At 39.3% G+C, this 24,289-nt stretch overlaps 1 protein-coding gene across 1 annotated transcript; it reads left to right on the top strand.

Moving 5' to 3' along the window:
- The first annotated feature begins 564 nt into the window (after positions 1–564).
- LOC128467144 (solute carrier family 22 member 6-A-like) lies at positions 565–23,279 on the top strand. Its single transcript, XM_053448675.1, has 10 exons — positions 565–1,064; positions 3,634–3,737; positions 4,203–4,357; positions 9,941–10,109; positions 11,946–12,069; positions 18,995–19,110; positions 19,402–19,616; positions 19,745–19,853; positions 20,812–21,015; positions 22,260–23,279. Exons 1-10 carry the CDS (start codon positions 678–680, stop codon positions 22,390–22,392), a joined length of 1,716 nt encoding a protein of 571 aa, XP_053304650.1. The 5' UTR covers positions 565–677; the 3' UTR covers positions 22,393–23,279.
- The last annotated feature ends 1,010 nt before the right edge of the window (positions 23,280–24,289 follow it).

Raw genomic sequence — 24,289 nt, 5'->3', positions numbered from 1 at the left:
CTGACTCTAGAAACGCACAGGTAACTTTATCAAAATAATTTACAATATTTACATTTTCCAGCTAGCAAGAAACTCTTTCCCCATACATGTTTTATAAGGTCCCACATAGCTTACAATATTGAGGCTGATTATCCTGATTCTAAAATCCTGAGGTTTTTTTTGTGCATTTTGGGTTTTTTTTTTTAATTATACTAAACAGAACCTTGGAAATTATGAACCCCTGAAGACACTAAGGCAGATATCAAGAATATTATTTTTTCTAAAGGAAAGTAAATTTTTAATTTTCATATACAAATCCATTTCATTTTCATTATCGTGAGTTTAGAATTCAAAAGTGAACATATCACAACCCCTTTTCGAGAGAGACGATTTTAATAGTCCTCAGTGTACAGAATTCATGCTTGACAAAGTCAGTACAGAATTTCTGAGAGCTGTGTATTAGTTATTTTATTTAAAAAATGAAAGCACATCGCATTTTTACAATGTTAGCAAATAAAAGAGCGTAATCCTGGGAGAGAAGAATTAATAATAATCTTACATTTTTCCTTTTCCTCAGAATGTTGAGAGACTGATCTTCTTTGTAAAGACCAAAACGTGAGCTAAATTTCAAAGGAATTTGCAATATTGAAAATTAACAAAATATCTTAGACATACTAATAAAGCAAGAAATTTCAGCCATGGGTTTTGCTGATCTCTTGGACAGAATCGGAGGTATGGGACGGTTTCAAATAACGCAAGTTATCTTGCTATGTATACCAATATTTCTGATGGCAAGTCAAAACCTTCTACAGAATTTTAGTGCTGCAATTCCAGAACACAAATGTAGAATAAATGAGACTGATAATTTTAACACCAGTTGGAGTGAAAGGAAAGGATGGCAGAGGGTGTTCTCCCCAAAGGATGCTGAAGGGAATTTGGACAAATGTGTGGAATATGTTGATGTGCACTGGATTATGGTGGCTTCTAATGTCACATGGCACAACACCACAGATTTGAAAACACAACCATGTGTGAATGGTTGGGAATATAACAGGGATGAGTTCAGTTCAACAATTATCACAGAGGTAAGTGGAACTGTCATACTGTTGGGGGAGGGGGACATGAGTAATGCTTATCCAATTCGCACTGCACCAGGTAGCCTTTCCACCACTGACAAATACAAAGAACATACAAAAAATGTGATCAGTCATACCAGAAAACAATATGGTGACACAAAATGATGTTAATTTTTAATGTTTAATTAACATTGTTAGAGTGATGCAATATAATGGTACCAAAGATAACCACTGGTTAAAGTGGTTAATAAGTGCCAAATGCTTAGTTAGCCTGGCCAATTTTCTAAATATTATTAAAGTTGACAACTGATAAGGCTTTTGGCTAATTAATTTGTTTAGGGTCACCTAGCGCACTTCTCTTTCACTGTGAGTCTATCTGAATTATTCTTGCTTTTTTTTTTTTACTTTGTCTCCTCGAGCATGTCCCCAGGACACCCGGGCCCCTTATAGCCTGTAATAATTTTACCCTTCTTTTTTACATGTGGACTAGTAGGCTAAGCTATTCTACATTGTTCAAAAGACAGGTATTGGTGGTGCAACCCACCAACAGTGAGCGGAGCGACAGAAGTAAATGTAAACGTAACTCACCCTAATGGGTTATGTAGAATAAATGACATGAAAAAATGACAAGAAAAAAAAATAATAATCACCTTTAAGGTGATGGACAGCAGAGTGGATCCAGCAGAGTGTATTTAAATATAATCTAAAAGGTGATGTAAAATGGAAGCCCACGGGCGAAACACGTGTCGGAGGATTCACAGAGACACTTAAATAGAGTATATTTTACGATAGTGTTGTAATTTATGTAATAAAGTATTTATTCTACATGTTACATCACCTTTTATATTATATGTATATACATATACTTCATACACTCTGCTGTCCATCACCTTAAAGGGGGAGTACTGCCCTAAGTCAGCACAGTGTTCTTTATCCCTGGAGCCAGGTTACAGGCTCTAGGCAAGGTGAGACGTTAACTGTAGCCACCTTTTCCTGGTCCATTTTGGATGTGTTGCAATATTGCTCTATGTTATTTTATCCATTTGTAGATATCTCCATTCAAATATAGTTGGGTGTGTGATACCTAATCACACCAGACATTGATGATTTGAGTCAGTCTTTGTCTGACTCATCAGAATGTGAGTCTTTTATACATTTTTTTTAAAAAAATGCTAGATTTTATCATACAGAGTGCACTATTATTATTTTTTTTTTCTTGTCATTTTTTCATGTCATTTATTCTACATAACCCATTGGGGTGAGTTACGTTTATATTTACTTCTGTCGCTCCGCTCACTGTTGGTGGGTTGCACCGCCAATATCTGTCTTTTATCTTGTTGAAGTGTGGGAGAGTGGGATTCCCACAGAGTGTTGTAGCGCATGTACACTTTTACCTATTGTTTTTTCAATTTTGTATATTCTACATTGTTTGCCCAAACAGCACAAATTGACTGCGTAGCGTCCTGTACTTTGTACATAAAAATGCCTTTACAGAAAGTCTCGCTGCCTCTTGCACAAGGGAAATTACTGGTGAGAGCCAGTGTTGCACTTGCTAAATAGTCACTATTGTCTTTCTAAGTACATATAGTTTCAAATCAATTACTCCCTGCTTGTATAATAATCCAATAATTTGTATTTTTTGTGCACTGAGACTAGCGATAAAAATTGATTGTATGTACCTTATTTGCTCAATTCTAAAACAACCCTGATTATAAGAGGACCCAAAATCTGAATATTAATTCAGGAAAAAAGAAAAAGCCTGAATATAAGACCACCCTGTAAGAACAAAGTTTTACTAGTATATATTAATTCACATGTCAACTATTTTTTTCATATTTAACAAAAACTATGAGAAAAATGCATTTCTTGTTTTTATTTCCTTTTATTTGCCAATATGCCCCCCAGTTATGCACATCTGCACCACCAGCTTGCCACTCTGCCCCCAGATATGCCTTATACCCCTATATGCCACTCTGCCCCCCAGATATACCTTGTTCCCTCTGATATGCCACTCTGCCCCCCCACTTACCAATGCATCCCCGTGCTTCAGACTCCATGGTGTCTATTGGGGGTAGCCGGTGAACGTCTGCGCAATGTGTGTAGACAACCTTCTGCCGGGGCTTCTATGACTGAGCACCGGAAGGTCATGTCACACTGGCATTCCGCCATAGAAGCCCCGGTGGAAATGTCATCCAGGAGCAGAGGTTGTCTGCGCACATCACACAGATGTTAACTGGCTGCCAGAGAGGAGGATCCAGGTCCCCTGCAGTGCCGTGGGGGATCTGGATCTTAGTCTTATAGTCAGATCTCTATTTGAGGTTAGATTATAAGACCACCTTGAATATAAGATGAGGGGTATTTTTCAGAGCATTTGCTCTGAAAAAAAGCGTCTTATATTTGCGTTAACACAGTAGTAGGGAACATAAAATAAACATGATAGTCCTATTTGCTGACATTTTAGTATTCTGAATTAAAAAAAAAATTAAACCTCTTACTGAAGGGTGATATACAAAATTTAAGAAGGATAAATGATATGCTACATACAATTCTGTGTTATCTTATGCAATGTACTTTTCAGTGGGATTTGGTGTGTGGACGCAAGAACCGACGACAACTGGCTCAATCCATATATATGGCAGGGGTACTGGCAGGAGCTATCATCCTTGGGGGCCTTTCTGATAGGTGAGTATAGCTACTAAACCTTCTGGTTGCAATTATGCTTAATTCCCATTTAGGCAAATGACTAATGATATAGTTCTTAAAACATTTGGTGCACAGACACTGCATGTAGTGCAAGACAGCGCCAATGACACGGAATGAAAAGGTGTCATTCAGAGAACCTTCTTTCTCAGAATTCTGGTAGGCTATTGATAAATAATGAGATATTAACAAAGGTGATATGTGGGCTAACGTAGAAAAACTGTAGAGTCACAGAGGGCGCTTGTTCAGATAAAATGCAAAATATAGACAGAACAAATAAGGGACAAAAAGGCTTAAAGGGATGCATATATGTGGTACATGTCAAAATGTATGTTACCAAGGCTGTTATTAATGAATAAAAGCTTAAATTGGAGCTATTTGGTCTACTACCTTCTGCTCCTTATTTAGCTGTCCCTGTGCTGTAAAGGCTTTCTTAAATTCTCCTAGGTATGGAAGAAGAGCTTTACTGATCTGGTCTTATCTACAATTGGCTGTCAGTGGGACCTGCACAGCATTCTCACCCAATTACCTCTCCTACTGTGTGTTCCGCTTCCTTAGTGGCATGGCTCTGTCTGGAATTAGTCTGAACACTACTGCATTAAGTACGTAGGTATCAATGATACAATTATAATGTACCTATTTGTCAGGATCTATTATAGTATTGTAGTGTGCATGGCAGTGGATATACTGGAAATGCAGGTAACACACCTCCTAATAATTCCAAAAGCACTCTAGGGACACTTTTCTATTGCATAGAAAATTATGCAGTGTATACCAGCAACCCTGAAGGAGAAAGTTAGACCTCTACTTGTAAGTAACAGCTAAATCAGCATAATAAAAAATACTTATGAAACATAACCCAACATTAACTCTCCAATGGCAATACAGGATTCAAAAGGCATCTCTTAAGTGATTTTCACAGATAAATGGTGTTTGTATCTATATAGTATGCTAGTTGAAGTGCTTACAGAAGCATGTCTTGTCACTGTCTTAACATTACAAATGGCATAATATAGACATTTTTTGTTTAGATAAAGTGACTAGGGAAGGGGGATTAACAATGTGTTTTATGTGACTGTCTGACAACTTGATAGCTATTTATTTAGCTAGGTCATTCAGACTTATTTCTATACACAAGCACATTTCTAAACATATTTCGTGCTATACAATTACAGATTACTTATCATTTTTACCGTGGAACAATTCAATACATTTTTGAGCTCCAAAAAAACAAAATTTCTTACTGTAAACTTCTTTTCCCCGACACCAAGTGGCACCAAGTAAACATCCTCCAAACTCCTGCTCCTTCCTACCGGCATAAATTCCGCTGTCTTGTTCCCAGAAGTAACAAGACAGAGACAACAGAGTGCTGAACAAAATGTATTTATTAGGGAGGTAATTAAGTGCTGCCGCTTGGTGTCAGGGAAAATAAATTTACGGTAAGAAATTTTGTCTTTCCCCTTCCCCTAAGTGGCAGCCTACCTTTGGGATGTAGCAAGATACGTTAAGGGTGGAGAGAGTGTGTAAGTACCGCCTGCAGGACCTTACATCCAAAACCAGCGTCCTCAGAGGCCAGGATGTTTGGCCTGTGAAGGTGTGTAGAGATGACAGGTGGCGGCTTTCCAAATCTGGTCAGGTGAGCAGCTGCAGCTTCTTCCCAGGAGGTGGCAAGAGCTCTAGCAGAATGGGCTGTAATAGAGAATGGAGGAGAGAGCCCTTCCAAAACATAGGACAGTTTAATAGTCTCTTTTAGCCACCAAGTGATAGATAACTTAGAAGCCCTGAATCCTTTCTTGGCACCAAAACACAGGAGACAAAAATTATTAGATTTTTGAAAATGAGAAGTCCTCTCCAAATAGACAATGGTTTACATTAAAGAGGGAAATGTCTTCTATAATGGAGTAACAGGATTTGGACAGATTAAATGCAACACAACTTCCTGACTAATATTTAGGGAGCAAGCAACTCTGGACAAAGGTCTGGTAAGGTTCTTAAAACCACCTTGTCTTGATTGAAAATAATATAAGGCGATGCACAAGGTGATGACAAGGCATGCAGTTCTTCCACTCGTTTTGCTGAAGTTATGGCAACTAAAAACAATGTTTTCTGAGTCTTAGTAAGGTGCAATCCGTGAGGGGTTCAGAAGGTGGTCCACACAGCTTATCGAGAACCAGGTGAGGTCCCAAGAACGAAGAGGAGATCGGGAATTTGGAGACAGATTCCCAATAGCTTGACAAATCTCCTAACCAATGGTTCTTCAGCCAAAGAACGGTCTGCAATAGAACTAATAGCAGAAATGTGGACTTTTAAGTGTTGACGGTGTGAGACCTTCTTGATATCCCGTAGAATTGTAGAATTTGAGGAACTGAAGCTTGCAGAGGGGATATACCCAAAGGCGAACACCATCTGGAAAATGCTTCCCAAATCCTGTTGGAATCCCTAATGGAAGTAGAAAGCTTTCGAGACTGCTTAACCCCTTAATGACAAAGCCCGTACATGTACGGGCTTAAAATGCATTGTTTTCAATGGGTTTAGGGACCGCCCATTGTCCATTGTAAGGGGTTAAACATTTCAATTTGATCAGGCAAAAACTCCTAGTTTTTTTAGGATACTCCATTCAGCAGCCATGCCGTCAGCTGCCAACTATATGTCTGATGACAGGGGAAGTCTCCAAAACCTTCCCCGGGAAGGAGAAGATCAGTGAACCAAGCCCTACGGGGCCAGAACAGCATTATGACAATGGCTCATGATATCTCATCCCTAAAGAGTGTCTCTGATCTTTGATCCCCACAGTCCTTTTTTTTATGCGGCCAGGCATATGCGCCCCAACCTATATTGGGGGCATCTGGGGTAATGTGGCACCATAAGCCTTGATGGGTGGGCATAAATTTTTTGAGGTGAGCCTGCACCAGCCACAAAGTAAGGTTGGCCTTCAACGGTCTGGGTATGGGAATACTCTTTTTCAGAGTGTGAGGCTGTCCACCCCAGTACTTTAGGATTACAGTCTGTAGAGGCCCCACATGTGCCTTTGCCCAAGGGACCTCTGGAATGGCAGCAACCATAAGGCCCAATACCCTAATGGTCTTTCAAATAGAACAACGGGAACAATGAATTAAGCTCCAGGCTGATCATCTAAGAACTCTTCTTTTGTTGTTGGGAAGAAAAAATTTCATGGCTTTGGAGTCTACTCATGTATCTAGGAAACAGATCCTCTGGGATGGAATGAAAGAAGACTTTTTGAGATTTACAATCCAACCATGAGCCTTCAAGGAAGGCTGATAAATGTAGACTGAGAAGCCAGCTGGAAGAAGCCTTTATGAACCAATCATCTAGGTATGGGATGATGTAAATACCCTGTGAACGAAGCAAGGATGTTAAAACAATTTTTGTGAAGATTCTTGGAGCCATAGACAGGTCGTCCAAAAATGGAAGTGTAAAATGGAGGATCTTCTACAGAAAGGATGAATAAGGATGTGGAAAAAAACATCCTTTAAATTAAGCGCCCCATGTAATTTTCTGGTATTCCCATGCAGTCTCCCATCCAAGTTCAAACGAGGCCCATCACTGCTTACCTTCCAAGATCAGGTATAGTCAGGTTGGTAAAGCAGTGGACCATAATCTCATTAAAAAATGGATGTAAAGGAAAATCCTAAAGTCTGTTAAGTGGCAAAAATTAGGTGCCCTTTACTGGTGTGTTGTAATATTTCATCATAGTCTGAACAGCCCTGATCAATCTGGGTGTATCCGCTACAGAAAAAAACAGACATCATCAACAATTTCCCCTTCTTCTAAGGTAACGTCTTCTTAGAAAACTGGAAGTCTGATTTTTGTTCAGAGGAAATATCCTAGAATTCCTAAATTTACATTTTACATGAAGGTTGGAAGGGACTTACAAAGGCTCAATGTAAATTTGACATAATACAAGCTGCACATGATTTACTCTTATAGCCATTAGGCAAGGGCTGATCGCAGGACGAACAAATCAAATGGTTGATTAAAAACAGGTTCTAGATGAGGATCATTGCAGGTTGACATCCTGAAATAATTGAAAAAAGCTCTAAACAAAATACACGAAACCTTGTATATAAATAGTCCAGAACATAATAATATAAAACAGGATATCAGCTTGAGGAGCTGCACCAAAACACAATGTCAGGGAGCACTCAATTCACCCAAACACAGCACTATACTGCTTCTGGGATAACCATTCAGCTTTAAGATTTGAATCTCGGACCAAAAAAGTTGTCAGGGCGCACAGTGTGTCATCAGTTCAGGTAATCATTCATGACCACACATTTAACTGAACTCTGCCAAACACCATAAAGCTGGCAGATGTCTTCCCTTAGAAGGCTGCAACAAATAGGAGCCAAACCCATCCCGGAGTCCACAGGAGGAACTCTGAGTGCCTGCCCAAGCGGGAGGCACCTTCGCGACCTCCAAGCTGGGTAAGTACCTGAAAGAAAAACTGTGACCTGTCCCTGGCCACGACAGGAAAATACTAGGGAGTTTCTGTTACCAGCAGGATTTATGATGGTAGGAAGGGGGCGGGGTTGGGGGAAGTTTACTTAACATCCATTTCTTCCAGTTTTTTGTCCTGCCCGAAAGAGTAAGGAAGAAACCCAAAGGTATGCTGTCGCTTGGGGGAAGTGGAAAATATGATCTACTGGGCAAAAAGTACTTCAGGGTATTATGAAAAAGTAATTTGTTGCCTCTGTCGAAATGCAAATAGGATTCTGATGTCCATTACAAATCAATAGAGAGTTTAATCATTGGAGATGCTAGTGGATGCCAAGGATCTTTAAACCATAAGATCCAACATTTTAAACGTTTCATGTCTGAACACACTAGTGAGCACTAAGCACTGTTGATATGAGTCCAACAAGTTGTAGGCAAAGTACTGGGAAGTAAACACTGCATTTGCTGACATTAAAACATATCAATATTGAGATTTAATGTTTTTTAATCTTATTCAATATCACTAATATATTAATAAGTGACATATTCAATAAAACTAATTGGTAGCTTAGGGTTTCTTTTCAGATATAATTTAGTTTTTAGACAACAGAAGTTAGAAAAGGGTATCTCAATCAGGAGACTGCCCTCTAAAAATGGGGATATCAGATCACCCTATTTAATGCACCAGCTTCAATTTACTTTTCTTTTTTTTTTAAATATATCAATTCATTTAGAAGCCTAATTGTCAATTTAATGCCTAGTGCAGCAATTATATATACAGAACCTATGTTTTCTATATTATATAATATCATATTATGCCAATCTGTATTTTGAGGTTTTTCAGGGTCTGCTCTGGGTTTTCAGAGACCCTAATTAAACATTCCGATGCCCTCCCATATCTAAAAACTAAATTATTAAACACTCAGCTAAACACACATTCACTCACACACAAAAAGTCAGTTTATCTGTAAGGCCCTGAGATGAAGTCCCAATCCCACTCACATGGTGCTGTTACATAAGCAGTACAGTGAAATATAACATGATGTGGCTAAAAATCCACCTCGCTGATGCTTCATTGCTGGCTAATAAGAAAGTGGCAGACAGCTACAGAGACTCAACAATGAAGTATACTTCAGACCTAGCATCTCCATTCACCAAACAGATTTCTGTAATCACAGACACACTAGTCAGTTTTCAGAATGGCCTTGGCAGCACTGGATACCAGGGGGTCCCTTGATAAAATGGGGACTATAAGTGTTTGTTTAATCTGCTGATATGGTAGCAATGCCACAGTGGTTTCTTTATCACCGGTAGCATGAGTACCAGAGATCTTTGTGGTTGGCTAAGGATCAATTACTTAAGAATGTTTATATTTGTTTTAGTCTTTTACTTTGTCATCATTTCTATATTAGTTTTTTTTTCTTCACTCATTGTCTATTATAGTTGATAAGCCAGTGTTAAATGTTAACTATTAACTATTATATGTAGAAGGCAACATATCATGTTAACCAATTTTCTTGCATGAGGGGAAATTGCAACACCAACCATTTTACTGGTATGGACACATATTACCGGTACTTCAACCTTCCTGGTAGGTAATTTCACCAGTGATCAGGGGATTGAAGTGTATTTACCGGTAGCGATGTTGCCATGTTACATTTGTGTACATATATTTCATGGGGGAGCACAGTAGTTAAATGTTTTTCTTTTAATCTTTTTCTCACTTGCAGTAGTGGAGTGGATTCCTACCAAAGTTCGGACTATTACAGGAACAATGGCAGGATATTGTTACACAGTTGGCCAGCTCATCTTAGCAGGACTGGCATACGGCATTCGAGACTGGCGCTGGCTGCAGCTAACTGTTTCTCTACCATTTATTATCTTCTTTATGTATTCCTGGTAAGTATCATGAAGCAAGTTTATGGACCATACAATTATACATCTTTATTTGGAGCTAGTTACAGTCCATATTGTGCTAAATCTGACACTAAAGCTCAGCCAACAATAAAACAAGACATAATGTAACTTAATGAATTGTATTATAAGCTCTCATAGTCTCATATATAGGGGGGGCACATTAGATATCACAGTCAAAACTGGGGGACATTAATCATTTCCACCATTAAATCATACCACTGGAAAAAACATATATACGGTGTAAATATGTATATATGTGTGTGTATATATATCTCTTCTTAAAAGGGGTGGGACGAAGAGCTGATTTCCCGGTGGGCCGGCTGGTCCGTGGGAAATCTCCCGGTATCCCGGTGGGTCAGCCCGGACCTGCGGCACGGAATAGGCACGCTGGCTGCTTTAAAATAATTAGGCGGAGGCAGTCTTACGGCCGCTTTAAAACTCGCTGTGCCGGCCCTTGGACCAGGAGCGTACCTAGAGTATTTGGCACCTGGGGCAGATCCTGTATGTGGCACCCCCCCACACACACTTTAAAACTGCATAGCTTCTATTGTTAGGTAAACATTGACAGGGTACAGCATAACACCTATCACTATATACTGAGGCAAACATTAACGGTGTTACAGCATAACACCTATCACTATATACTGAGGCAAACATTGACGGTGTTACAACATAACGGCTATCATTATATACTGAGACAAACATTGACGGTGGTGCAGCATAACTGTTATCATTATATACTGAGGCAAACATTGACGGTGGTACAGCATAACTGTTATCATTATATACTGAAGCGAACATTGAAGGTGGTACAGCATAACTGTTATCATTATATACTGAAGCGAACATTGAAGGTGGTACAGCATAACTGTTATCATTATATACTGAGACAAACATTGACAGTGGTACAGGATAACTGTTATCATTATATACTGAGGCACGCACTGATGGTGGTACAGCATAACACCTATCACTATACATTGCGCCAGACATTGACAATAATGCAGCATAACTCCTATCACTATATACTAAGCCAAACATTGATGTGGTGTAGGCCTACCACTTCAGTGTCTGGCTTAGTATACAGTAGGGATGCACCGATATGAAAATTCTGGACCCAAACTGAAAATGACCCCCACCTTTAAAAACAAAAACAAACAAAAAACACTTATTAAAAGTAAGTAACACACCAAAATTAGAAAAAAAATCAATAACAATATTAATATATATGTATATATATATATATATATATATATATATATATATATATATATATATCTATATAATTGTTAACAGCAATCACACTCCTATAATGCCCAGGCAGCCAGTACATGCTAGAACCTGTGATTACCCCACCAAGGAATAACCTAGGTCGGGCAATTGCCCCCCCCCTGTAGCGATGCCACTGCACGTAGTGTATTGTGTTATGTTATGGTGAATTAGACACACTGACACCAGGTATAAGGATAGCCCATTAAAACAGCACCTTATACTTTTAGATCCAACCAATACAGTTTGGGACCAGTAGAACTAACACAGAAAAAAGTCTGGCAGCTGAAGTTCTAGTAAAGTAATATTGTCTGGCGGCTTAGAGTCTGCAAATACTTTACAATTCTACTTGTCAAAAAGGCTTGGAAATAGAGATTCTAGATTTCTACAATACTCTACAACCTGGTACCTTGAGGGATATTTAAAGCAAGCTCTACATGATAAAATCCAAATTCACGTATAACCAACAGGAGGTACAAAGTTTAGATATACCAGAGACTGAAATAAGTATGGTTCGCACAAAGGTATAACTGGGTTTTTTTTTCTCAGGTGGTTTCCTGAATCTGGTCGGTGGCTTGTTCTTTCTGGGAAACCAGAGAAAGCAGTGAAGGAGATAAAGAAAGTAGCAAAGTTAAATGGGAAGACTGACGAAGGGGAGAAGATAACATTGGAGGTAATTTAAAAAAAGTATACATCGATTTTTTTTATATTTCATTTTTTATTTTAAATTCTTACACTGCTTCTCCGGTTCTCCGGGTCAAGACCCGAATGCTCCGGCCCCGCTCTCCGCCCATTTTACCTTTAATGACCCACCGACGTCAGTGTGCAGTCCTGGCGGCGTCGCGCAAGGGAAGGCTCCGGGTAGCCGGAGTCCAGAAGTTCCCAGGTATGGATACAACTGAAGGTGAAGGTTTAGGATCTATTGATTAGGCATCTAGTGATTTGTGTGGTTTAACATAAGAACAGTGACTGAGTCAATACACAAACACAAAACTTTTAGATTATACAAAAACTTACTTTTTAAAAATTAGAATATATTAAAGGAGCCATTCTCAGACTGGAGCAGTTTAAAGGGAGTCCAGGAGAAATGGGATTATTTAAAAAGGCTTGTCAGCAATGGCAAAAAATTTTACTCCGCAGGAGTAGCCAAAATAATAAACAACAAAAAGTTAGCATTTAGTAATAATAAAAAACGCAAAGTAAGAAAGATACACAGATCTATAAGATTAGGCAGAAAGAGGCAAAGCAAGTTATAAGAGCTTCCAAAGCACACGTAGAAGAAAAAATAGCCAAGTCAGTAAAAAAAGGGACATTTTTAGATACATTAATGAGAAAAGGAAAGTAAAATTAGATTAAAATAGGGCTGCAACAACTAATCGATAAAATCGATAATAATCGATAATGAAAATCGTTGTCAAAGAGATGAAAGTGTACATTTTAAGTTTTTTATTCTGCTGTTTTTTTTTTAACACCCAGTTTGTTCATTACATTATTTTAAATAAAAGAAAAATTTGCATTTTTTTATCCGATTAATCGAAAAAATAATCGGCCAACTAATCGATTATTAAAATAATCGTTAGTTGCAGCCCTAGATTAAAAACAAAAGAAGGGTATTATACATGGGATTCTACAGAGGATAAATGTTTAGCTGACTGCCTCAATGGAAATGCCTCAAGACAAAAAGACTAATGGGTCATTTGATACATATAAGTTTATTGAGGAAGAGATTCTACTTTACCTGTCTAAAGCAAAGACAAATAAGTTGATGGGGCCTGATGGGATACACCCAAAATGATTAAAAGAGCTTAGTGGTGTACTACCAAAACGTTAGCAGATGTATTTAACCAATCCGTGTTTACAGGAGTAGTCCCAGAAGATTGAAAATTAGGAAAATTGTGCCCACTTGCAAAAAACACAGTAGAGAGAAGTCAGGCAACTATAGGCCTATGAGTTTTACATCTGTAGTGGGGAAATTAATGGAAACTATGTTAAGGATAGAATTGTTGGACATCTAAACCCAATCTTATTGAGTTGTTTGATTGGTTGACTAAAATAATAGATCAAGGAGGTGCAGCAGACATTGCTTATCTACATTTCAGTAAGGTTTTTGACACTTTCCTGCACAGAAGATTTATCAATAAACTGCAATGTTTGAGTTTGGATCCTAATATTGTTGAATGGCTTGGTTGAGTGACAGAAAACAGGGAGTTGTAGTCAATGGCATATATTTGGAGCAAGATCTTCAAATATTGATATTCAGTGGCGTCGCTAACGGGGGGCAAGGGGGGCAAGTGACGAGGGAGGGAGAAGGTGTAGAAAGTGATAAGGGAGGGAGAAGGTGTAGAAAGTGATAAGGGAGGGAGAAGGGGTAGAAAGTGATAAGGGAAGGAGAGGGGGTAGAAAGTCATAAGGGAGGGAGAGGGGGTAGAAAGTCATAAGGGAGGGAGAGGGGGTAGAAAGTGATAAAGGAGGGAGAGGGGGTAGAAAGTGATAAGGGAGGTAGAAAGTGATAAGAGAGGGATAACATAGTGAGAAAAAGGGTAGTAAGAATATTGAAATAAGTAAAGTGTGAATGAGTGAGTATGAATTAATGTGTGGATGCATTGTGTGAATGAGTGAGAATATGAATTAATGTGTGGATGAATTGTCTGAATGAAAGAGTGAAGTAGTGAGTGTAAAAGTGTTTGTGTGTATCAGATGTATAATTGTGGAACGGCAAAGATGGCAGTAGCAGGGTGTTTATGGGACAAAGATGGCACAGGCCGGACTGTTTGGGGACAAAGTTGACTTGTGCTGGGCTGTTTGGGGACAAAGATGGTAAATCCTATGTGTGTTATCTGGGCGCTGGTTAGGTTCTATGTGGGCAGTGTGGACGCCAGGGCTGGCTTTGGGGTGTGCAACCTGTGATCAATACCTGTAGTTTAGGGGGTTTTATCTGTCCCTTTAATGCCATCTTTTTATGTGAATTGCAATTGATCTATACCTGCAATGCTGGTTTTTTGTGTTATTCTGTAGAGCCATATCTGCTATGCTATGTTTCCATACATTATTTATGTATAGCTGTAAATACAGGGTTTGTATGTCTTATTCAGCTGATCAATACCTGCAATGCTGTTTCCATGTGTTTATTTGATCTATACCCTCAGTGCTGAGTTTACATGTGCTTTCCAGTTGATCTATACCTGCAATACTATGTTTCCATTTATTATTATTGTATACCTCCAAATACAGGATTTGTATGTCTGATTCTGTTTATTTGATCTATACCTTCAGTGCTGAGTTCACAAGTGAATTTCAATTGATCTATACATGCAAAGCTGGATTTGTGTGTTAATGTGCTGATCTATACCAGCTGTCGGCAGCAGGGTCTAATATATATATATATATATCGTCAGCAGAGGCTAATATTAATATATATCGACAGCAAGGTTTAATATTAATATATATCGGCAGCAGGGGCTAATATTAATATTTGTGGGTAGCAGGGGCTAATATTTATATATATATATATCGGCAACAGGGTCTGATATTAAAGAAACTACCAGTTTAGCTGTTATTTTAAAAAGTATATTTCAATCATATTCCTTACTTACAAGAGTACTAATTATGTAGCTAAAAATGCATGTCTAATGCGTATATGTGATGGGGCCATCACATAAATCAATAATAAAGGGAGGGGCTTGCTGGGGGCATTAATACAAATAGTGCTGGCTGGAGGCAATCATACAAGGGCGTGGGGGCACCACATTAATCAGTAGTAAAAGGGTGCTGGCTGAGGCAAAAACACTAAGGGGGGTATAAACGATCCTGATGTATATGTCTGTGTCATAGATCGTGTCCTGCTGTTTGTGTATAGCAGAATCTGTCCTAGTGTGTGTATATGGGTGTTGGTGTAGCAGAGCCTGTCCCGGTGTGTGTGTTTGGGTCTCGGTGTGGCAGAGCCTGTCCTGGTTTGTGTGTCTGGGTGTCAGAGCCTGTCCTAGTGTGTGTGTTCGGGTGTCAGTGTGACAGAGCCTGTCCTGGTGTGTGTGTTGGGGTGTCGGTGTGGCAGAGCCTGTCCTGGTGTGTGTGTTTGGGTGTCGGTGTAGCAGAGCCTGTCCTGGTGTGTGTGTCTGGGTGTCGGTGTGGCAGAACCTGTCCTGGTGTGTATTTGGTTGTCTGTTTCCTGGCACTTTATTTACTATAGGAATAAATAGAACTATTTAATTTATATATTTGCTGCCAATATATATATATAAATATTAGACCCTGCTGCCAATATATATAAATATTAGATCCTGCTGCCAATACATTTGTAAGGCACCTACCTTAGGGAGACGCCAGACATCCTCCTCTTCCCCCCGCTCACACATGCGGATGCTTCATGAATATCTATGAGGCGGACCGCCTGTTAGATTCCGCTGCGTTGCTATGGCGACGGAGGACGCGGTTACGTCCCAGATGTCCAGGAACGCCCCCCCCCCGGGCTATTTAAAGCTCCCTCACACTAATGCCGGTGCTCAGTTATACTGGTGCTTCCTGTATTTTGTTGAGCCTATCCGTGTTCCTGATTTTTTCTCCTGTGACTTCTGGTATCCTGACCCTGGCTTACTAAACGGTTCCTGTGACTTCTGGTATCCTGACCCTGGTTTACTAAACGGCTCCTGTGACTTCTGGTATCCTGATCCTGGCTTACTAAACAGCTCCTGGGACTTCTGGTATCTTGCCCCCGACTCTGTCTCTACCACCCGTGCTTACGGTTACACCGCCAAGCGCCCTGTTATCCTTTCCAGGCCCCTTGTATGTGTTCCGTATTGAGCAAGCATGTTCAATTACTGCATGTTGGATTCCTTCTGGTAAGACGTACTTCGTATCTCACAGAATAACTGAGCCATACATGGAATCCGTAGGAATAGCAGATGCCATCTCGGCATTTACAGGACAGATTGCCGCACTGACCCGTTCATTCCAAGATCTACAAACCAGCCATACGCATATGCAGCGTCAACTACACGAACTCCAGACTAATCCACCTACTTCCAGGGGACCATCTTCTGGAACCGTCCCTCTTCCACTGACGGAAGGGACTTCCACTGCTGCTCCTGAACCCACCTTGGGTACCCCTACCAGAACGTTTCTCCGGGGACAGAACCCGTTACCGTGCCTTCATGACGTCTTGCCAAATCCTATTTTCGCTCCAACCTAGAACCTACGCCTCAGACCACATTAACGTTCGCACTGTAATTTCCCTACTCATGGGAGAGCCCCAAATTTGGGCCCATCATTTATCACACACTAACAATTCCATCCTGAATTCCTGGGCCGAATTCAGTCATACCATGGACACTCTGTTTGATGACCCTCTTCCCGCCACCTCTGCTCAAACTGCCATACACGCTGTAAGTCAGGGGAAGAGACCTGTGGAAGAATACATAACAGAATTCCGAAGCTTGGCTTTTGAAAGCAAGTGGAATGAGCTTGCACTCCTAGATCAATTTCGTCTGGGATTATCCGAAGGATTAAAAGATGAACTGGCCCGGGTGGGCATCCCCGCCTCGCTGGAAGATCTCATATTTTTGGTCATTCAGTTGGATTGCAGACTACGGGAAAGATGCCTGGAGCGTGCTGCCTCATCCTTTCCTAGCCCTAGGCGCCACTTCCCTCCTGCTGTTCCCGCAGTCCAACCTCCAGCCACCCTTCCTACGGAAGAACCAATGCAAATAGGGTTGGCACGTGGCTCGCTGTTGGTAACCAAAAAACCCTGTCGCAGGAACAACAACTTGTGCCTCTACTGTGGTCAACCCGGGCATCTGATCTACTTCTGTACGCAACATTTTATATTGAAAAAATTGGACCCTACGCAAGCATGCAATCACTCCCTCTGCTCCTGCACCAAAAAATAGGTATAGATCAAATAAACAACACATAAAACCACACCTGCATGTGTAGAGCAACTAAATAAGACATACAAACCTTATATTTGCAGGTATACATAAATAATGTATGGAAACATAGCATAGCAGGTATAGATCCACACATTGACACACAAACCCAGCTTTGCAGGTATAGATCAACTGGAAATCACATGTGAACTCAACACTGAGGGTATAGATCAAATAAACACATGGAAACAGCATTGCAGTTATTGATCAACTGAATAAGATATACAAACCCTGTACTTGCAGGTATACATAATGTATGGAAACATAGCATAGCAGATATGGACCAACAGAATAACACACAAACCCAGCTTTACATGTATAGATCAATTGGAATTCACATAAAAACTCAGCATTAAAGGTATAGATAAAAACCCCTAAATTACAGGCATAGATCACAGGTTGCACAACCCAAAGCCCTGGCATCCACACTGCCCACATAGAACCTGACCAGTACCCAGATAACACACATAGGACTTGCCATCTTTGTTCCCAAACAACCCCTCCTATGGCATCTTTGTCCCATAAACACCTGTGCCATCTTTGTCCCCAAGGTTCAAACCCCTGCTTGTGGCATCTTTGCCTTTCCACAAATCAATTATACATCTATGATACACACAAACCCTTTTACAGTCGCTCACTAATTCATACTTTCATTCACATAATTCATTTACACAATCATTTATTCTCACACATTCACACAAATCATTTACACATATTCATTAATGCATTTTCACAAATTCATTAATTCTCTCCCTCATTCAGACAATTCATCCACCCATTAATTCATACTCTCACTCATTCACACAATTCATCCACACATTATTTCATTCTCTCACTCATTCACACAATTCATCCACACACTAATTCATTCATTTTCTCACTCATTCAGACAATCCATCCACACACTAATTCATACTCTCACTCATTCACACAATTTATCCACACATTATTTCATTCTCTCACTCATTCATACAATTCAGCCACACATTAATTAATTCATTCTCTCACTCATTCAGATAATTCATCCACACATTAATTCATACTCTCACTCATTCACACAATTCACCCACACATTATTTCATTCTCTCACTCATTCACACAATTCATCCACACACTAATTCATTCCCTTTCTCACTGTCTACCCCTCTCCCTCCCTTATCACTATCTGCAGGAAAGATTCCATACACAGTATACTGCCAATGATTTATTCATGAGTGATAAAAGTCCAGCATTAAACGTGTTAAATAATTTGCACTTTAGCACTGAAGAGGTTAACTACACACAGAGGTGTTTTGTACTACAGCATTGAAGAAGTTAAATGATCTCTTACACACTCCCTTTTAATTTTATATTTTTTATTGCCAGTGATGCTGTTATGTTAGCAAGGAGCCAGCATTTCCAGCTCCTGCTGTCAGAAGGAAGACAGCATCAACTGGCTCTCTATATAGACCTTGGACAAAAGAGTCAAGGCAGTCAAATACCAATGTTGTGCTAATATAATGACCTTAATAAATGGAACATTGGGGTTATATAGATATATATATATATATATATATATAAATAAGTCTTGTCACAACGATAACCAATTCAGTGTTACTGCTAATTTATTTATTCAATTGGTTGTTAGATTTGCACCAGAATGACATTTTATTTATATTTGCCTGTGTATTCTCCTAGACTCTGAAATCTGACATGATAAAAGAGATGGCTTGTGCGACATCATCCTACAGCATTATTGATTTGGTTCGGACCACCACTTTGCGCAGAATATCATGTGGTGTGAGCTTTATATGGTAAGATTCCAATAATCTGTCCTATAACTGTACCATGTTTCATCCGTGCCCTTCAATTCAGCTTTCCACTTCATAAGAACACATTATTTGTACTTAACCATGTAAGAAGGAAAAACAGTTGTCATGGGGTGGGTAAATTTAAATGTGACTTAGATGCCAACTTAGTTGTGACTGAAAGGTGTTTCAGTGTTATTAAAGGAGTAATAGGTTTAAGACTCGCTGATCTAGAGACAGAAAGTATACACACACACGCAATGTTTAAATCTTACTCTGTTTTACTGATGATTTCAGGTTTTCCACTAGTTTTGCGTACTATGGTCTAGCTATGGATCTGCAGAAGTTTGGTGTCAGCATCTACCTAATCCAGGTTATCTTTGGAGCTGTTGACATTCCAGCCAAACTGATTTCCACCACAAGCATGATCTATATAGGCCGAAGAGTGACACAGGGTGTCTCCCTCATTCTTGGTGGACTTGCTGTCCTTGCAAATATCTTTGTGCCAACTGGTAAGAAACCAACTTTCAGTAATATACCTCTGGGGTAATAATGCTATCTCACTGTTTCTAAAGAATATCACATTTATTGAAATTGTTACTCCCTCGCCATCACTGAGTGGTTGTTTTATATGATTAAGAGTTACAGGTGCTCAGAACCAGTTTGGCAGTATTTGGAAAGGGCTGCTTTGCGGCATCATTTAGCTGTGCTTTTCTTTTCACCACAGAGCTGTACCCCACAGTTATAAGGTGAGTATTAGGTCCAAAAGGTATGCTTTTTTGTGAGTCTGTACACATTTTCACTGTTTTGTTTAATAAATGCATGTTTTGTCTAACCATAAAACACATGGCTAGCAGAAGTAGTGCAGGTAGGGAGGTTGGTTACACTGTTTGGTTTATACACTAAAAAATGGAGTTAAGGGTTAACTTGACCACACCGCTAATATTTGCAGTTCACAATTGTCTTTTAAGTTGCTTGTACAGTACATCTACATTTTGTGAGTTTCAATCAAGGGCATAGAAGATAAATCGCAACTTGCATTTTCCCCAAATGTATATATCCTAAAAAAGTTAAAAATAAACACAATAACCCCTTTTGTGCGACACCTGTGTCACCTGTGCCCACCCTGATCACTTAGATTACGTGAGGTTTAAAGGGTCTGAAAATACCTTATGGGAGGCGATGAGGTCATACTGTGCCCCCTCTCACCCTCGTCCCCTGTTTAGTGCCAACCTGGTAAATAGCCCATTTGAGATGCATGGGCCCTCTGTCAATGCTGATAAAGTCCTCCATAGACTTTCATTAGTAAGAGTGTCCAGTTGGGTGATTAACACTAAGCCCATCCATTGTTTACTAAGGCCAGTATGATAAAGAGTAAGTTGTTAGATTGGTCTAAAATAATAGATAACATACAGCTATTTGCAATACAGGAGGTGTGTTCGCCTGAACACATCCCCCTGCATGGGATGTACTTACCACCAGTCAGCTCCAGCACTGTCTGTAAGTAATAAACTAACTGAAGTCAGTTTATGCTGCTAACATGCAAGGGGAATAAATTAATTTATCTCTCAGGGTGACAGTCAGACTAAAGATGCTCACCCTTTGTCGGGTACTTAAATTACATTAATAAAATATACCTATGAACATTCAGTTGTCATGTGTTGTGAGCCACAGTGTGCTTATAAGGATAATATTATGTATTATTAGACAGAGTGGCCTTGGGCTGGGCAGCACCATGGCACGTTTGGGTGGAATCGTTGCTCCTCTCGTGAAAATGTTGGGAGATTTTTATCCTTTCTTACCACTTTTAATCTACGGAGGTGTCCCTGTTTTATCTGGGCTAGTAGCCTACTTCCTACCAGAGACTGTCAACAAACCTCTACCAGACACTATAGAAGAAGTGGAGATGGGGTAAGTGTATCTTTGTAATTATAGCTAATCCATCACATTATTGAAAGGTAAGCCAGTCTCTTTATTCTCCGGTTGTGAAAGATCTACACAGAGACAGCATGATCCTATTTTCTCCTGCAGTTGTTGGTAAGTCACCCTCTACTCCTTGGTTTTTCCTGTTTCCCTTGGCCATATCCAACATTGTAGCAAACTAGTTTGTGTAAGTATCATACAGAAAGGGAAGACAGAAACAGGACTAAACTTGTTATATAAAACTATATATTTATTCAGTCGCTACATTACATGCAAAAACATTTGAGAAAGTATGAAGGAGAAATGCATTAGATTGATCGGAGAAGGCACTGTGCATATTATTTGTAGCACATAAATACATACATAGTCTTCAACTATATTACTAGACACAATATACACAAATCAATTAGTTACACTGTCCGATAGGGATCCAACACCTGCTGAGGAGAAAAGCTGCCAGCTGGCCAGGGGAAGACCGATAACAAAAGAGATCACCTGCAGGCTCCATGCAATTCACAATAAAAATGTGCTCTGGTGTTTTCTGCACTGCTATATAACCTGGTATAAAGCAGGCTGGTTTACCTCTATTTTTAAACACTTACATTTTAGAGAGGAAGAAGCATATCTATTTAAAATACTATAAGGCTTATAGTGTCTAAATAGATATGATTTCTCTCAAGTTATTATCCATGATTACAATATCATATGACTCTTCTATGCTAAAAAGGATATGGGGTGGTTATAAAAGGAATATTAGGTTCCCATTAAAGGTTTTTGTTAGGATTGTTTACTAGCGCTTACAACATTTCCAATAAAGTATTCTAGAAAGAAATATGATTTATTGTATATTCATTATATTCATATATTATATTCATTATATAAATACAGCACATCACATACTTAATTGTGTGCTTAAAAGTAAGGTGAGTGTGCTGATTAAGATAAAGATACCTGCCAGTGGCACCTCTTTCCAAAAATGAACCATTTGTTGTTTCCAACTTCCAAGAATAATAGAAATTTCCAGTGAACAACATATGAAAGGTCACAGTAGTCAATCTTTGGGATGGGGCTATAACACGATTTAACATAAAGCCACATTTATAGGATGAGAAGGGTCCACAAGTTAACCCCAATGTTTATTCTGGAGTATGTGTACCTTGCCAATTTATAGGGTCAAGGATGTTTACTTGGTTATCTTGTATTGTAAGGTTTTTTTCTTTGTCTTGATGCAGCAAGAAAACACCAGCAAAAGAGAAGGAAATTGTACCCTTACAGTCTCTGAAAACTAAACCTGGAGTGATGGAAAAAAAGGACATTTTACCTTTACAGCCACTGAAAATTGACCCTGCACCACAAGAAGTATGAGGACAACATGACAAATAATAAAGAGAAATGGAACATTGCAAGCTCTACACAACACCTTTTAACTTGGAATCTTAGGAAATATCATGATATATAGCCAAGATATTTTGTTGACTTGTGACAAGTATTTCTTCCTAAAGTATATTTGAGGGTTTACAAGTCATTTTCATAGCAATATGATACTTGATCCCTAATACATTTGTCTTATTGCATAAGAGTCCTTGAAAAACAGTTACAGTAAGTGAGATACTGATTTCCTCGATGTCTCTGAGTGGAGTCCTGATATCAGTGTGGGTAAATGTCTTGTGTGTTACTCTAGTCAGGGGAGGGCAGGCGCCATTAAGCCCAAGGGCAAGTTTGGCCAAATGGCTCAGTAATATAGCTTCCAAAAGAAAAATTGACAGATAATGGGTTTCATTTTCTAAACTATAGGCTCAATGAGTAAACAAAATCCAACTAGCAGATTCACTAAAACCAACTTGTATGCACAGGAGGATGTAAGGTGACTTGCAATTATCCCCCCAAGACATCAGAAATTATCTTAGAGAAGCAATCTATTTCTGTCAACAAAGATAGCGGTGGCGGCCGGCTACAGCAGAGCTTAGGAAACCATCAGCAATCACTTCCTAAGCGTAACTGGTGTTGCTGACATGCTTCAATATCGAGGCATTCAGCAGCACACACACCCTACACCGATTGCCTTGTGATTGCTCAGAAGAGCAACCACGAGTGTCATCAGTGAGTGACATTGCTGCCACTCACAAAATGGCAGCTCCAATTGAAACTAGTTCACAGAGGGTCTATCTGAGGTACTGCATTCAACCATGCAAGTCAATGAAGCCCAGCTCACTAATCACAGTATGATCAGTAAAATAAAAAATAAAAAAAAAGTTTAAAAATGAATACATTTGGTAACACATAAAAATAATTCCCCACTGATGTCACCATCAGGGGAACCACCCAGTTCCAATAAATGTTTGTTTTTTTAAAAGTCCATAAATATATATAATTATATCTTCACAAAAACTGTTGCACGGAAAAAGGTAAAATACTTTTAAATGCCCTTGGCCAGGTTCAAAGATGTCTCAAAAATAGGACAGAGGGAATTCCAAAAAATGCACACTTCGCAGGTGGCCTTTTACCTACCAAGTAACAAGACAAAAACCCATGCATGGGTGGTATCACTGTACTCAGGATATGTTGCTGAGCACATATCGGGGTGTTGTTTCACAGCAACCTACACCAGGAACTGTAAATTCATACCTAAATCAGAATGTGTATGGGAAAAACACACTAAAAATACTAAAGTAAACTTTGAGAAAGGCTGGTGGTAAAATATGCACATTGAAAGAGTTAAAATACAAGCATTTGAAATACCCTGGGGTGTTTATTTTTTACAAATATATTATTTTCTTCCAGCTTAAAGGATCTTAACATATAATGCCTTTAAAAAAATACGTGACAAGGGGATATGATAGAAACATTTAAATACTTAAAGGGAGTCAACATGATAAAGGAAGAGGGTTTATTTAAAATATGGGATACTACCACAACAAGAGGACATACTTTTAAACCTTTGCCCCTCTAGTTTAAGATTAACACTAGGAAATATTACTTTACTGAAATGCATGGAATAGCCTTCCAGCAAAAGTGGTAGATGTTAATACAGTGAAGGCGTTTAAGCAAGCATGGGATAGGCATAAGGCTAAGCTAGATATAAGATAAGGCCAGGGACTAAGGGAAGTATTCAGAGGTTGGGTAGAATGGTTCTTATCTGCCATCACTTTCTATGTTTCTACTTGATGGGTTAAATTGAATTGGCCAGTTTCAAAGATCTCCCAAATAGGACAATGGGCAGAATTTTGAACATGTCAAAATTTAAATTTGAAAAATGCACGCC

The sequence above is a fragment of the Spea bombifrons genome, chromosome 10 (assembly GCF_027358695.1).
Source record: "Spea bombifrons isolate aSpeBom1 chromosome 10, aSpeBom1.2.pri, whole genome shotgun sequence".
Classification (NCBI taxonomy): Eukaryota; Metazoa; Chordata; class Amphibia; order Anura; family Pelobatidae; genus Spea; species Spea bombifrons.
Note: the sequence above shows the minus strand (reverse complement) of the source record. Positions and strands in the feature narration are given on the sequence as shown.